At 48.6% G+C, this 16,578-nt stretch overlaps 1 protein-coding gene across 4 annotated transcripts in view; it reads right to left on the bottom strand.

The window, feature by feature from the left end:
* nav1b (neuron navigator 1b) overlaps window positions 1-16,578 on the bottom strand; it is a 70,047-nt gene that overhangs the window by 33,475 nt on the left and 19,994 nt on the right. For 3 of the 4 annotated variants that reach the window (XM_060069050.1, XM_060069052.1, XM_060069051.1), the window contains exon 4: window positions 6,987-7,089. In XM_060069050.1, the coding sequence (XP_059925033.1) occupies window positions 6,987-7,089 (103 nt within the window). Of the gene's footprint in view, window positions 1-6,986; window positions 7,090-14,589; window positions 15,848-16,578 lie in introns of those variants that run through there. The other variant, XM_060069053.1, reaches the window with a different exon arrangement.

The following is a 16,578-nucleotide window of genomic DNA, read 5'->3' as shown; positions in this document are numbered from 1 at the left end:
ACAGTGATGAGGGGAACACCAGACGATGCAAGTTACTGTGAGGAGCCGCAGCCCTCCTCAGCACTAAAAAGGAAAAGAAGTTCGCAAACTTTTTCCCATGCTCGTCAGCATAACCGGCGTGCCACGGGTATTCCCAGATAGCCTTGAAGATCAAGCAGAGGAAAGTGAGCGTGCAGGAACCGGCAGATAGGATCTCTTTGAACGCCGCCGCTGAGCTGTTCTCGAGGGCCCCGCGAGTGTCGGCTCCAAGAAGCGTCAAGAGTTTCAGAGTTTCTGCCCGGACTGTGATCACCCGACTGAGCATTGCAAAGGTCTGGCAGGGCGCACCAAAGCAGCCCCATGTTTCAGCCCATCTGTCCGGCCTGCTCCAGACGATGACATACCCGTCTGGGGGGAAAAAAAACTAAATCTACAAGAACGTATTCAAAGCAGACGTTTAAGTCTCTCCCATGGCGTTGATTTCAAGGCTGCATACCACCTGTGGTGCAATACAGTGCCGCCGACTGACATCACCCGGCGTTGTCATGGCAACAACCCGGGGGATGAATCGCTTGTCCCCTTCGCCCTCCATATGGGACGTTTATCAGGCCTTTCTTATAAACGTCTTGATCGCTTTCTGTCGTTAAAAAAGTGCCCCACCGGATATCTATAGCTTTTATAAGTCAGCATTCTCTCGCAAACCGCGCCCTTTGAATATCGATAGAGTGCTGTTTGGTGTGGTTTGGAGACGTTGATTCACTGAGACATTGATGTCAGCGGCAGATGTCAATGGGATAAACCGTATGTGGGCGAAGCATTTGCATTACATTTACATTCAGGGCATTCAGCAGACGCTTTTAACGATGGCGGATTCAACCATGCGAGGTGTCTTGATCATGTTCACCTCAGCACTCGACTAGAAGGAGCAGGAGATCGAACTACCAACCTTCCATGTACAAGTCAACCCCCACTCTACCTCCTGAGCTACTCTCGCCCACAGGCAGATGCTCGGGTTTAGAGTTAAGAGCACTTAAAGAAATGGGTCACCGAGAACAGAAGGGCTCCACTTCTACCTGTTCTTTGTACCAAAAAGCATCAAAACTAGTCCTCCAACAGAGATCTACAAACTCCCAGTCAGTGCTTGGCGTTCACCATGGTAACCGGGTCCAGATGAACACCGACCGCCAGCCAATGGGGGATGGATCGGCCCATTTGGCAGGTTGATGAAGGCTGGGTTTACTTATTAAAACTATCGCCTGGCTGCTCGCCATTTCCCTCCTGGTGGGGGAAAAAACTAAACCTCCTAAAAACAATAAAGACGAGTTCCGCTCACCCATTGGCCAGCTGGGTCGTCGTCGTCGGGCAGGTTGCTGTCGCTAAGGTAACCGGACTTGAGGTCGGCGTCGTCGAGGCCCTCGATGAGCTCGATGCGCGAGGTGGAGCAGCTGCCCAGGCGGGCGGGGGGGGCCCCGGGCGGGCGCCGTGTGGGCCCCACCCCGCCCCGAGGCCACACCCCCCCTGGTACACGCTGCCCGCCGAGGAGGGGGCGTCGCCCGCCTGCAGCCGCGGCGAGGCTGGCCGTGGCGCCAGGACAGCGGCGAGGAGCGGTTGGACAGGCTGGACATGCTGCGGGCGGTGGTGTCGTCGCTGTCGTAGCCTGCCGGGCCCGCCTCCAGGCAGCTGGGGAGGGGAGGGACCGCAGGTTCACCTTGGTGTTACATTACCTTTACGTTATGTTACATTAACTTTACTTTATGTTACATTAAATTTACTTTATGTTACATTAAGTTACATTAGCTTTACTTTAGATTACATTACTTTTACTTCATGTTACATTACCTTTACTTAATGTTACATTAAGTTACGTTAGCTTTACTTTAGATTACATTACCTTTACTTTGTTACATTACCTTTACTTTATGTTACATTACCTTTACTTTATGTTACATTAAGTTACGTTAGCTTTACTTTATGTTACATTAACTTTACTTTATGTTACATTACCTTTATTTCATGTTACATTACCTTTACTTTATGTTGCATTATTAAATTACGTTAACTTTATTTTAGATTACATTAACTTTACTTGATGTTACATTACCTTTATTTAATGTTACATTACCTTTACTTTACGTTACATTATTTAGTTACGTTAACCTTACTTTAGATTACATTACCTTTACTTTATGTTACATTACCTTTATTTCATGTTACATTCCCTTTACTTTATGTTACATTATTTGGTTACGTTAGCTTTACTTTAGATTACATTACCTTTACTTTATGTTACATTACCTTTACGTTACATTATTTAGTTACGTTAGCTTTATTTTAGATTGCATTACCTTTACTTTATGTTACATTTTATAGTTACGGTAGCTTTACTTTAGATTACAACACCTTTACTTTGTTACCTTACCTTTATTTATGTTACGTTATTACGTTACGTTTACTTTAAATTATTTAGTTACGTTGCATTTACTTCATGTAACATTATTGAGTTACATTTACTTTATATTACTTTATTACGTAATGTTTACTTTATTTTACATTATTTAGTTAACTTTACTTTATATAACATTATTAAGTTACCTTTACTTTATTTTACAGTATTTAGCTATGTTTACTTTGAATACTTTTTACGTTTAATATATATTGCTTCGCATTGTGTCTAATGCTGGGTACATAACAATTTGTTAATTTTCTAACCGAAGATTCACTAGACATAACTTTAAACCTGCACTATGTAAGGGTTCCAATTAGCGGCCTCTAGTGGCTTGAGTTGAAGCTAGAGATTAAAACTATCATTTTCAGAGGACTAAATGCGTTTTCGCACAACAAGACCATTACGTGATTCACCGACAGGTAAAATGCATTTACTTGACATTCCTAGTATCACATTACATCTCATTACATCTATTTCACGTAGGACTGCATTACATTAATGTTCATCCCATTACTCTGAGGTCACCTTACATCACTTTGACTTAACATTAGTCTACGTGTATTACATTACTCATGTAAGACACTACTTTTAATGGGGGGGTACTGGGGGAGAATTACACAACAATCTCAGGAACCTCGAAAACACGGAACCAAAACACTCAAGACATGTCCAGCCACCCAGAAACGGAGAACAACATGGATGCCACAAAAGATTTCGAGCAAACTCTTGATTTGCTCAGGAAAGAACGAACATGGCAGAAAAGCAGATTTTTCCTCCTCCTGGTTCCGAGGTATCCACACCGACAGTGGAAGACTGCTGACCCACTTACGACAGAACCACTAGGGGCTAAAGAGTTGAGGACCAGGGAGGGGCAAGGCAAGTGGACCAGGCCAGGGGGACGGAGTCGGACTGAGAGGTCCTAGCTTGCAGGGCCTCTCTATCTGTCTCTCCCTATTCGTCATGCTCTATTGATTTCTCTTCTTCTATTTCCCTCTCCCTCCCTCTTCTTATGCATTTTACTCCTCTCTCTCACGCTCTCAAGCAGAGGCTGATGCGATAGATCTGTCTTCGTATTCTCAATCATTCCCATTCCCCCCTCCTCTACCTCCCACTTTCTATCTATCATATTCTCCTCTCTCTCTCTCTCTCTCTCTCTCATTCTCTCTCTGTATCACTCTCTTTTAATGCGTTAACCTCTCTCTCTTTTAATGCGTTAACCTCTCTCTCTTTTTATGCATTTAGCTCTCTCTCTCTCTCTCTCTCTCTCTCTCTCTCTCTCTCTCTCTCTCTCTCTCTCTCTCTCTCTCTCTCTCTCTCTCTCTCTCTCTCTCTCTCTCTCTCTCTCTCTCTCTCTCTCTCTCTCTCTCTCTCTCTCTCTCTCCACATTACCCCCTGTCTCTCTTTATTTTTCTCTTTGCTCTCTGTGTTTTCCTTTTCTATCTCTCTCCCTGACCCTGCCTCTCCTTGTATCTCTGTTGTATTAACCCTGTTTCTCCTTGTATCTCTGTTGCATTAACCCTGTCTCTCCTTGTGTCTCTGTTCCTATGTTGTATTGCCTCTGTCTCTCTCTTCCATTGTCTTGTTTTCTCTCTCTGTCTGTCTGTCTGTCTCCTTTCTTATCCTTTTTTTCACTATCACAAGCCAACGCCCACCAATCCACGCGACACACTTCTACTGTACATGTGCATAAACTATCATCGACCCCAGATCTGAGGGGAACTGGCTTCAAACAGCATCTATTAGCCCACATGCATGGAGGAGAAATCTGCAGTGGCCTGTAAATGGGTCGGATTTAGAAATGTCCTTGCTTTGACTGAGTCGCGGGGCCGCGTCTACTGATTGCATAACTAGCTACAGCTTGCCTTCTGAATGAATAATGCACTGGCACTGGAAAACGTGGAAGTATTTTTACCCATGGCAGATGGATAATTCATCTAGTCAAGGACGCGATGCTCTGTCAATCCACAAGCACGAAGGATCGGAAAGACTAAAAGAAGAAAAATAATTCATCTGTTTGAATGAAGGTGAATATAGTAAATAATCGAACAGGAATCAATAAGGGAAACTCAGGTGACAGTGGAGTACTACGGGGATATCAGTTGGCACCAAATACATGCCTCTCTCATCGTCCTCCTCTGCCCTTGTCTCGTCTCATCTCCTCTCTCCTCCCCTCCCCTCCCCTCCTCCTCCTCCTCTCCTTTCTCCTCATCTCCTCTTTCTCCTTTCCACTTGTTTCCTCTGCCCTCATCTCCTCTCTCCTTGTCTTCTCTCCCCTTGTCTCCTCTCCTCTCCCTTCCTCTGCTCTTTCCTGGTCTCCTCTTCCCTCATCTCGTTTCCTCTGCCATCACCTCCTCTCTCCTTGCCTCCTTTCCTCTCCTGTCTCCTCTAACCTCCTCACCCCGCTGCCTGTCTGATAACCAATGGATACTAGTGACCTAGTTGTTGATCTGTTAACTAGGGCTTGAGCTAACCCTTATTCAGATGTTGATAAATGAAACCTAATCTGAAATGTCAAATAAAGAATGTAAAACAAGAATCACTTACGCATGGAGTTGAGCAAGAAGCTTATATACTGTATGGTATATGCCTAATTCAAATGACTATTACTACTGCTACTTCTACTACTACTACTGTTGCTACTAATACTACGACTACTTATAATTATACTGCTACAGTACTCCTCCTCCTCCTCCTCCTCATCCTACTACTACTACTACAACTACTGTTACTACTACGACTTCTACTACTACTACTTCTACGACTATTAATACCTCCACTACTGCTCTACGAGTCACTGTAAGCCCACTGGTTGGAGGGCCCTTACGGGTTAACGCTGTAAGAAGCAGAGCCAGGTCTGGCCTGGAGCAAGGTGACAGAGCAGCAGAGGGGAAGCAGCGTCTCCCCGGGGACACCAGGTGTCCTCCGCTGGAAGCCGTCTCCTGGAGACAGCTGCACACGGATCAGCCCCACACAGGGGAAGCAGGCGGGGAGAGACGCAGAGCCCGGACCCAGGCCAGGGGGACCTGGCACACCACTGCACACTGAGGGACTTTCCAGAGCTCTGTAATATGTTCGGAGTGCAGTATACTCTTCTGTCAGCATTACAGTGTATTATTTATTTAATGGCTTAGAGATACTTAGAGGTAAAAAAGAAAAAAAGCATACTTTATAAATTTGTCTTGCCGACATTCTGAGTCTAAATTGTATTTCGTTAACATTGACTTAGTTCAAAATTCAACAATCAGAACCTGGTTTCAAAATTTAATTAAACAGAGCCGTGCACAAACAACGCACAAAAACACGTTCTGTATGAACGCACAAACAAACAAACGCAAAACGTTTAGCATCTAGCTAGCTCACCGTGCTAACCCCTTATGTAGCCGTTTTAATTACCCAGACTAATCCTGAGAGGGCTTCTTCAGCCCATGACCTCATGACCGTGAAACCCGATCAGCTATTGGACAGACCCCCCCCCCTCAGCACTCCCGGCTGGCTGAACCAATCAGAGTCCACGTGAGGCTGTTATGAATCGATCGGAGCGCGTGCGTCCGCCGCTGAAGAGGCTGAGAGCCCGGGCGTGTTGCATTTCTCAGCCTTCGGTCCGTGGGTGTTTCCCCTGATATCTGGCATAAACAAGAGGCCCTAAGCACACACAGATGTACGCTGTTACAACGAGATACACCGACGCAAAGCCTCGCTCGAGACGCACAGTTCACAATCGTAAGTCATTGTAGTTTCCGGCCAAGCGTCATAATTAGCTAATTAACACGGCCGTCGCGTCACCGTCAGAGGATCGATGAGGGGTCTAAATAACAAGTGTAACCAGCCGGATCGATGGCTGGCTGGAGGGAAAACGTGGAGTGGAGTTTCCGGTCTTTGACCTCGGAGTCGCTCACCAGCTTTCGCAAAAGACTCAAGACTCGCTTGTTCAGAGTTTACCTCGACTCTGCATAGCGACCCCCCCTTACCCCCCCCCCCCCCCCCCCCCCCCCCCCCCACACACACACACACACCCCTCTTTCTCACGTATAGTATATCAAACGTCCTGGCACTTAAAAATAGTACCTAGCATCGTATACCATCTCATCCTAGCTGTCCTTGTTGTATACGGGGAACGGGTTAACCTGGCGATTGGTAGTGCTTGGCACTTGGTTCTATGAACATCCTTACTGCACCGACGGCGATTTATTGTTCCTCTTTCATCTTATAATACTTATTGTTAGTTGCTTCGGATCAAAGCGCCCGCAAAATGCCCGAAATATGAATGAAAGGAAAGGACGTCGAGTCTCCTCGGGAGTAACGGAGGGTCACCATCGTCATTCCTTTCAATAGCTCATACAGACAGGGGACGCCACAACTCTCTGCCCGGAGCAGTCAGGGTGGGGCGTCTCGCTCAGGGACACCTCGACACTCAGCTAGGAGGAGCCGGGGACCGAACTAGCAACCTTCAGGTCACCCGCCAACCCGCTCTACCTCCCGGGCTACTGCCGGCCCCGATGACCCTGGAGCGGTCAGGGCCCGGTTCAGACCCCGGGTGCGATCCAGCCCCCCAATTGCGTACCTGTGGCTGAGCTGGGACCCCCGCAGGCTGGACATGGTCTCCTCCAGGTTCTGCCTCAGGTCCAGGACGTTCTGCACCGTGCGCTTCCTCTGGGACTCTGGGTCTAGAACAGGAAACATCAGCCTTAGTTGGTAATGTGGTACATTCACTATTAACATTAAGTCATAATATATCAGTTTCAGCTGGTCATTTGGTTCATTCAGTTTTACATTAAGTCATAACATATCTGTTTAAGTTGGTCATTTGGTACATTCACTATTAACATTAAGTTATAAGATATTACCATTCTATCCTAAATTTCATTCAGTTTGGCATTTTGGAAACATTCACTATTTCACTGTTTAGTCATTTATCAGATGGCTTAGTCCAAAGCAATCTACAGTGAGTTCAGGTACATGACATTAAGGAGCAGGTAGGGGTTGGACAGTACAGAGACAGGTCATTGAGGAGCAGGTAGGGGTTAGACTGTACAGAGACAGGTCATTAAGGAGCAGGTAGGGGTTAGACAGTACAGAGACAGGTCATTAAGGAGCTGGTAGGGGTTAGTCAGTAGAGAGAAAGGTCATTAAGGACCAGGTAGGGGTTAGACAGTACAGAGACAGGTCGTTAAGGAGCAGGTAGGGGTTAGACAGTAGAGAGACAGGTCATTAAGGAGCAGGTAGGGGTTAGACAGTACAGAGACAGGTCATTAAGGAGCAGGTAGGGGTTAGACAGTAGAGAGAAAGGTCATTAAGGACCAGGTAGGGGTTAGACAGTACAGAGACAGGTCATTAAGGAGCAGGTAGGGGTTAGACAGTAGAGACAGGTCATTAAGGAGCAGGTTGGGGTTACAGTACAGAGACAGGTCATTAAGGAGCAGGTAGGGGTTAGACAGTACAGAGACAGGTCATTGAGGACCAGGTAGGGGTTAGACAGTAGAGAGACAAGTCAGTAAGGAGCAGGTCGGTTTAGAAAATTAAAGAAGAAGGGGTGTGTTTGTGCGTGTGCGTGTGTACCTGCATGCGTGTGTGCGTGTGCGCGTGCGTGTGCGTGTGTGTGTGTGTGTGTGTGTGTCTGCATTATTTACGTCCTGACTAGGGGTCTGGACCGGAATGTGGGGCAGGCCGGCATTACACATTCAAGACATATTGCCATTAATATTCAGGCACATTTCACGCCACGGTTGCCATGGTAACGCCCACTTCCACCGGCTCCCTTCCACCCTTCTCCCCCGGCCCAGTCCTGGTTTTCGCAGCACAGGCAACATGAGAATCCCCCAAATGCTTAAGAGACCATGGTGTGTGTGTGTGTGTGTGTGTGTGTGTGTGTGTGTGTGTTTTTTTTGTGTTACGCACAATTTAAAAACCATTCATCCCCTTCCTGTCCCGGTACGAGCTGAGCGCTAATCAAGACAAATGTGTGTTGGTTTTTTCATTTGTTCTTTTTGCTCGCTGGCTCTAGCTCCCGTCTCATTAAATCAAAACCCTAGTTCCTCCACCGTATGTCCGGGTGTGAGACCCGAGGTGAACGAGGAATAGAACCTTCCGGAGTGAACCAACTGAGAGCTGAGGTTAGTAATATAACTTTCCAGACTGAACCAACTGCGGGCGAGAAACTGGGTTTTCCACCCTGGTGAGTCAAAGACGTTCCCCATGATCCCCTGTGGGAAAGAACCGGGGTTTTCTGTGCATTCTGTACGTTAAGCGTTTGAGCGCGGAGGGGCGTGTCAGAGATCAGGACTGATGGGAGTACGCTGGTCTCATCTGGAGAATCGAGCGAATGCAGCAGAAAGTGTGGCCGTGGGCTTTGGAAGAGGTCAGGTTTGGAACACACATGTGGGCATGTGCACGCAAACACACGATGGCACGCACACATTCACCTAAGCACACACATGCACGCACACACGATAGCACGCACACACACTCACACACACTATAGCTCGCACACACACACACGCGCACACACCCACTTATTCAAATGCATGTTTTGGTGCCTTAACCACACCTAGCCGATGTAATTACTGTGAGCAACGGTGGCTTACAGTAATTGCATTGGCGAGTTGTGGTTGATTGACAAGCAAACACACACGCATACGCAAACACACACACACAAACACACACTAATCAAACTGCATGTTTTGGTACCTTAACCACAACTTGATTGACGTTGACTCCCAACTGATCCCAACTGAATACTTCCGGAAGTCTATAAGAAACATGACGGCGAACGGGAAAGTAACAGCGAAAAGTTTCCGTTGTCCAGCTGCGTATCGTTTTGATGACAGGGTGAATTCACAAGCCCCAAAACGAACGAGACATCCAACGACTTTATGGAGACCAGACGACGGATGGAGTCTACAGAGCGAGCCAGGAATCCCCCGGTGTAACGCTGATCATATTTCATCGGTATTGATATATTCGGTGGGATGTTTTTATGGACAATAAAATGGGAGTGGTGCCATTGGTTTGAGATTGATTGAGAACAACACAGTATATGATAGCTTGTTCCTGTGTGGGCCTCCTTGCTCCTGAGTCCATCGCTCTCAAACTCCCTGCCTCTTTACTGAGCTCCAGGTGCAGATAAAAAGCAAAAGATCGCTGTATGAAGAGACATACACTTTGACTGATAAGGAACAGAATGCCTCTAACAGTATGGCTCCATATATTCAGTGTACAAGGGTGCTTTTACAGTTTGGAAGAAATATTGACTTCTTAGTAGTTATCAGTATAGTTATAGGGATATTTCTGGAAGGCAGAATAGACCAAGGATTAGGTAAGATATTACAAATGCTGCTCCTAATAAGAGAGCATCTGATACATTATATTACACTCTGATATTCATTATATCCTATTAGTGCTTGATTAGGAGCCATTGCTCACATGTGTAAATGACCAACAGCTAATTTGGGAGCTTCTCAATTTAGAGGTTGAATTGAATTATACACGCGATGAAACCTTGCATATTGAGTCTTCGTTAAAGCCCTTGTCACAATAGATCTGTGTTGAGGAGACTATCTGTGTTTGGCACTCAACTATTCAGGAAATATATTGTTTTGACAACTTTGCCTTGAAGCCAACTGTATGGAGACCAACAACAAATTGAACTCACATTCATTACATCCTGCAGGAAAAGACAGTACGCATACTGAAACTCTAAATATTTAGTCTCCATGGAGATCAAAGCTCAGCAGACAACAAAATCATTGGAGGTTTAGATAGCAAGGCCATGTGCTGTATCATGTGTTGCTGAAATCTGTATGATCTCAATTATAGCCTGCTACTTGAAAAAAACACTAGAAATGTTTGGCTGGTTTTAAGTGAAGAGCAAGCCACCACCTACCTTATCTATATAAGTGTTTATCTATCTATCTATCTATCTATCTATCTATCTATCTATCTATCTATCTATCTATCTATCTCCCATCTCCCCTCTTTCCATCCCTCTCAGTCCCATAACCTTGCTCTGGTTTCTTAGCGATCTCCCTGCTCTTCTCTCCTCTCTTCTTTCTGAACTTGCGGTCCTGTCCACTTCTCTCTCTCTCTCTCTCTCTCTCTCTCTCTCTCTCTCTCTCTCTCTCTCTCTCTCTCTCTCTCTCTCTCTCTCTCTCTCTCTCTCTCTCTCTCTCTCTCTCTCTCTCTCTCTCTCTCTCTCTCTCTCTCTCTCTCTCTCTCTCTCACCAATTACTGGACAATTCTTCTCTTTCAACATCAAAGGTTTTTTTGTGCTGGTAATGAAACCCAAAAGTTGGATTGTGTAGCCTGCATTTATTGACCTTGACCTAGCATACAGCTAGCATGCAACATGCTAGCTAACATGCTAGGTATGATAGCCATTTGGCAAATATTGAAATCCAAGCATGTTCTGGGAAGTCCCATCTCACTGAGGGGTGAGTACTGAGCGATGGTAGAAAATGTTCTGTCACGTTGTACAAAGTTGTGTGTTTAATTCAGTGACTGATCCTATTAAGTAAGTCAGCCATGTGCTGTCTGTCGCACAACACAAGCACCCTCTGTCTGGGGACACAACAGACTCCCTTCATATATTTTTGATTCACTTACGCAGAGGAAATACAGGCTCTGTGTGTGCCATTGTAAACACCAATATGGCTTTGCAGTCTATGAATAGATCTGTATAGAGCAAGTTTATATAACTGTATCACTACAGCTATTGCTTTTCACTGCTATTTTTTTGTTTAGCCATCGAGAAAAAACGCAGAAGCAAAGACAGTTCATATAGCTTATTTAAAGGCACCCAGTGCAACTTTATGTAAACATTCAATGAAAAATAAACATTACATTTCTAGTCTTTTTTACACGTAGTAAGTTTCAATAACTCCATACCATTACATATCGACATTCAAGGAGCAAAGATGAGACGTCGTTGTGTGGTGAGAACTGATAGAAAATCGTAAACAACAACAATCGCCGGTGGGGAGAAGCCATTTTTCCATTGACTGGAAGCCTGCTTTATTTATTGTAGGTTACAAAAAATAAAGAAAATGGCGGCATTGTTGTTGTTATCGATTTTGTATCAGTTCTCACCACACAACGACGTCTCATCTTTGCTGCTTAAATGTCGGTATGTAATGGTATGGAGTTATTGAAACTTACTACGTGTAAAAAAGACTAGAAATTGAATGTTTATTTTTAAGCCTCGAAAGTTGCACTGGGTGCCTTTAAAGCATTCAAGTCTTTAACCCAAAATTTGCGTCCTCAAATGCATCAATTATATGATGAATTCAAAATATCTATTAATACTGCAGCCAGTGACATGTCTTGCGGAAGAAAGAGAATGTAGAGACTGTTCAACATCCTCCACATATAATGTGATCGTTGAGTGGCAGGTGGCTTTCCCCGTCCCCCTGAAAACAAAACACTTGTCTCCGTGGCAGATTGTCATCCTAAATGATCATGCATAATTCATCAGGCTGATAAATTAATTATAAATATATATATTTTGGGGTGGGGGTTGGAGGGGGGCTGTGGAAGATAATGACCTCAGGTTATTGCAACACCAGCCAGTGTACTTCATTGTTATGGTAAGACATGCTAGCCCGGAGCATGGGCTGATGAATCTTTAATGCACTGAGGTTATAAAACCAGCGCTAGGTGCGGTACGGTGCGACTCTGAGGAACCTCAGTGCCATAAAACAGGGCCAGGGTTATTGACTCACATGAAATATAGCGGTTTAAAAACTTGGAAGCGGCTAATTGATTGGTTCCGAGGCGCTGGGTCTTATGTGATCGGCCCCCGTATGCCCTAATGAAGCGTGAACGACGCGCTGAATCAGTGTAAAACGTATTCATTAGGGCGAATCAGGCGGCCGCATCACAACATGCACTATCAAGTACAGTAGAGATCAGTTCACCGGCCAATCTGCAAACGCATGGATGTCAATTGCTTAAAGGGGCAGGCTAGTAAATGGTAAATGGACTGCACTTATACAGCGCTTTTTCGAACCAGTGGCCACACAAAGCGCTTTACAATGACATTCACCCCTTCATGAACACATACAGGGTGGCGTCAACCACGCAAGGCGACAGCCAGCTCGTCTGGAGCAGTCAGGGTGAGGCGTCTTGCTCAGGGACACCTCGACGCTCAGCTAGGTCGAGCCGGGGATCGAACCAGCAACCTTACGGTTACCAGCCAACCCGCTCTACCTCCTGAGCCACATGCCGCCAATGTAGGGGCTAGGACGTACATCTCCTAGCAGAAAGGCACCGGGTTCGAGTCCCGATGTCCCCAGCCTAGCTGTAGTCATCTTTGACCTCTGCTTGTAGTCATCTTTGACCTCTGCTTGTCTCCTTAACGACACGGGAGCTGAAATCCTCAGAAAAGACGCTGTGGATGAAATCGTCTGCAAAAACGACTGCAGAACGACAATTTAGGGTCACTATTTGGAACCTACGTGCGCGAGGACATGAGGGATTTGAACCCATGTGGAGAACAACCACGTGCACTGTAATTAGGATCCACAGGCTGGGACTGGACACTCCTCTTCAGACCGGTGTGGTCAGAGAACCAGGACAGCCTGCTATTTAGACGTGGTATCTTTAGAAACCAGGCTGCATGGCCCTGTACAGTACGAGGTTGTTATTTCACTCCTCACTGTCTCGGCTGAGAATGCTATCGTCCCCGACTCATCTGCCGGGGTTGTGGAGTTGCGTTACCTTTTAGAATATGAGCAGTATGGAGCAGAGTAAATCCATATTTAATCAACCCTTCTTGGGGTCTTCTCAAAGGACAGTAATTCCTTTAACGTTTACTAAATAGATTTGACATGACCCATTTTCATTCAGCTTCTCTGGACCAAATTGGCACGATTGCAAATAAATTCCCCAGTGGAGCCTGTCATTCATTTAACCATCCCCCTCCTGGACTACGGTGGGAATCCTCTGCACTCAAAACAGAGATTTAATAATTGAATTGTATATCGCAATGCGTCGATACATTTCAGTTATTGTGATTGTTGTGAAAAACAAATGTGTGATATTGCCTACCAAACAGATGCATATTTTCAGTATGACAAAATTATCAGTGAATTATTTAATAATTTCCTATTTTAATCCAAACCTCAAAAACACACAATAATGACTGAGTGCAACATAACAATTATTCTGTAGTATCTTGCAACAGACCCTCAGGAATACACCTTCAACTACCCGGCCTATGGATACTCAAACCCCAACACTCGTATTATAACCACCACCGTCTAATCAATTATTCTGTCATATCTTGCAACAGACCCTGAAGGATCCACCTGCAGAGAGGAGGACGAAGATAAGCCCCTCTGCCATCTTCCCCGCCGTCGTCCGCGCGGCGCTCCACCGCCAACGCCATCTGTCCAGCGCCACGGGTGAACGGGACAGGGAGGGGGCTAAACGTGTGTCTGACGTACACCTTGATATAAACCTCCGGCGCGGCGTGGCTGCCTTCCCGCTCTCTGTTTAGCCGGGCCCCACACGTCGCCTAGCCTAGCATGCTAACAGCTAGCAGCTAGCAGCTAGCATTGGGAATCAGACTCCCGGGGATCTAACAAGGCCGTTGGCCGATAAGCAGATCAGAGTGCCGGCATCCCAGCCCCGGGGGATGCCCACCGCGCCAGCGTTATTAAAACGGGAGACAAGCACACCCCTCGACGCACGCGCCACAGCACCATCGCCCCCTCTCTGAGCCGACACAGGCCCAGGGTAGATCACAATCGATGGATTCACGGTTTCTCTTAAAGGAATGATAAGAGTGGATGAAGACGATTCACGCCTCACTCGTATTCAAACAGCCGTGCTGCCGACGCAGGAACGGCAAACCGCGGAGGCAAGCGTGTAGACCGAAGAGAGAGAGAGAAGACAAAGCCTGCTGTTGCATAGAAACGGCGTCATTAACTCCGTCGCCGGCGCTGCGGTCGACATTGAACGCCCCCCCCCCCCCCCCCCCCATCCCCCCACTTCCCCCGAGAAGCCCCCCCCCCCGGAGAGAGGCAGTAGGTTCCATCCGGCGGCAGGTGGTCTCGGGTGGCTGTCAGGTGGGCCGCGCGTTCAGCCACGCCGGGGCTGTTGACATCGTTAAACGAGGGCCAATCACGGGGCTCCCGGTGTTGAGCGGACCCGCTCCGGTGTCTACTCACCCAGCATCTGGCTGAAGAGCAGCTGCTCCAGGTCTCCCAGCACCGTCACCACCAGCTCGGGGTCCACCTTCAGGAAGGCCTTGTTGTCCCCAGCACCACCCCCGTCCTCCCCGGAGCTCCTGCACCCCGGGTCCCCCCCGCCAGCGTCCGCCCCCTGCCTCTTCCCCTTGCCCGCCTTGCAGGAGAGGATCTCGTCGTCCGACTTGCCGTCCTCGGGCGCCGCCTTGCTCAGGGGCTTCACCTCGGCGTAGGGGCCCCGGGGGATGCGGCTCTGGCTCTTCCCCAGCGCCGACTGGGCGGCCAGCGGGCTGAAGGGCCGGGCCTTCGCCGTGAACAGGGAGTGCTCCGACTTGGAGAGGTTGCGCGAGAGAGGCGCGCCGCCGGCGCCCACTCCCGGGCCCCCCGCCGGGCCCCCGGGGGTCCTGGCTCGGCCCGGCTTGCCCACCCCGGCGCCGCCACCGCCGCCGCCGCCTCCGGTGCGGGACGCCATGTCGTCGCACCACTTGGGCTCGTACAGGTGCAGCTTCTTCTCGGCGTCCGTGAGCACGGCCAGGTTGGTCATGGAGCGCTGCTTGCGGAGGTTGGACGACACCGGGAGCCGACCCTCGGTGCTGCCCGCCCGGTACACCCGCAGCTCCCCGCGCGGGACGCCCGGCGGGCCCCCGGGTTTGGCCCGCTTGGGGGCCGCCATGCCCACGGCTTTCCCGCTGCTGGGCTGGCCGTACGCCTTGGTGCTGTCGCTCCTCTCCATCTTCTCCCCCGACCTCCTCTTCCTCCTCCTCCTGCTGCTCCTCTAGGTACTCTCACGCCGCCGCCTGCATGCCAGCGGGCCGGGGAGCATCAACAGGGGGGGGGGGGGGGGGAGAGACGAGGAGGAAGAACCACGCGCAGCCTTCCCGCTCGAGTCCGCCCCTCCGCTCGTCGTCAGGGGAACCGCAGCCGAGCGGCCGAGCGATGAGCGGCGTAGAAGGGAGAGGGAGCTTCCTGCAGCGGTCCTCTGCAGCCGTTACCGGAGAGAGAAACCCCCCCCCTGCCGCGACGCTATATCCCGTCTCCGTCGCTGGCTGGCGGTCCGCTGCAGCTGTTGCGACGCTGCCTCAGACGCTCCCTTTTCCACTGCTCTCCTCCTCTTCTCCGCGTCTCTCTCTCTCTCTCTCTGTTCCTGCCTCCCCTCCTCCCTCTCCTCTCCTCCTCCTCCTCGTTTTCCACTCCCTCCCTCCAGCTCCTTCCGCGGAGCCGAGCAGCAGCAGAGTGACAGAGGAAGCGCAGGCAGGCGCAGACACAGCCCCTCCTCCCTCCCTCCCTCCCTCCCTCCCTCCCTCCTCCCTCCCTCCTCCCCCTCTCTCAGCAGCCTCTCCCTCTCTCCTCCTCCCGTGCCGGTCCGCGCTGTGCCGTGTGTGTCTCAACAGAACGGGCATTGAATTAAAAGCCACTCGGGGTCCCAAACCGCCTTGTGTTTTATTGTGTCCTTCTGAGATTATTGTCTTCACACGCTGCCTCCTCACCTCCGTCTCTCCCCCTCCCTCCCCTCTGTACCTTTTTCCTTTGTTCCTACCCTCCCCCTCCTCCTCTTCCATCGTCTCCTCTGGGCTGGTTCAGGCTGGATGCGATCAAAATAAGGCAGGCATCAGGATGCCGGTCGCACGGCACTGATGCCAAGACGAACAGCCCGCTGGATTTAACGTGTCGATCGTTTATAGTATATTGATTCGGCGTGGGGATTCTGAGGTAGTAGTAGTGTTTTTAGACACTCGTGGGCTATGATTCCCGAGGTCTGAATCCCACACACACAAAGCAGTGGATTGTTGAGATTATCAGAGATTTATCCTGTCTGAGCTTCTGATAATATCAATACTGGATCGTAATCTGACATCTGACATCATATGCTTTATTGGAACTGGGTATGAACGTAAAATCCTGATGGAATTGAAACACATGATATTTAGCAGATGTCATTTCACAACAATGCCATGACATTTCCCTCAATTT

This window comes from Gadus macrocephalus, chromosome 13 (genome assembly GCF_031168955.1).
Source record: "Gadus macrocephalus chromosome 13, ASM3116895v1".
Taxonomy (NCBI): domain Eukaryota; kingdom Metazoa; phylum Chordata; class Actinopteri; order Gadiformes; family Gadidae; genus Gadus; species Gadus macrocephalus.
This window is presented reverse-complemented; position numbering and strand designations above follow the sequence as displayed.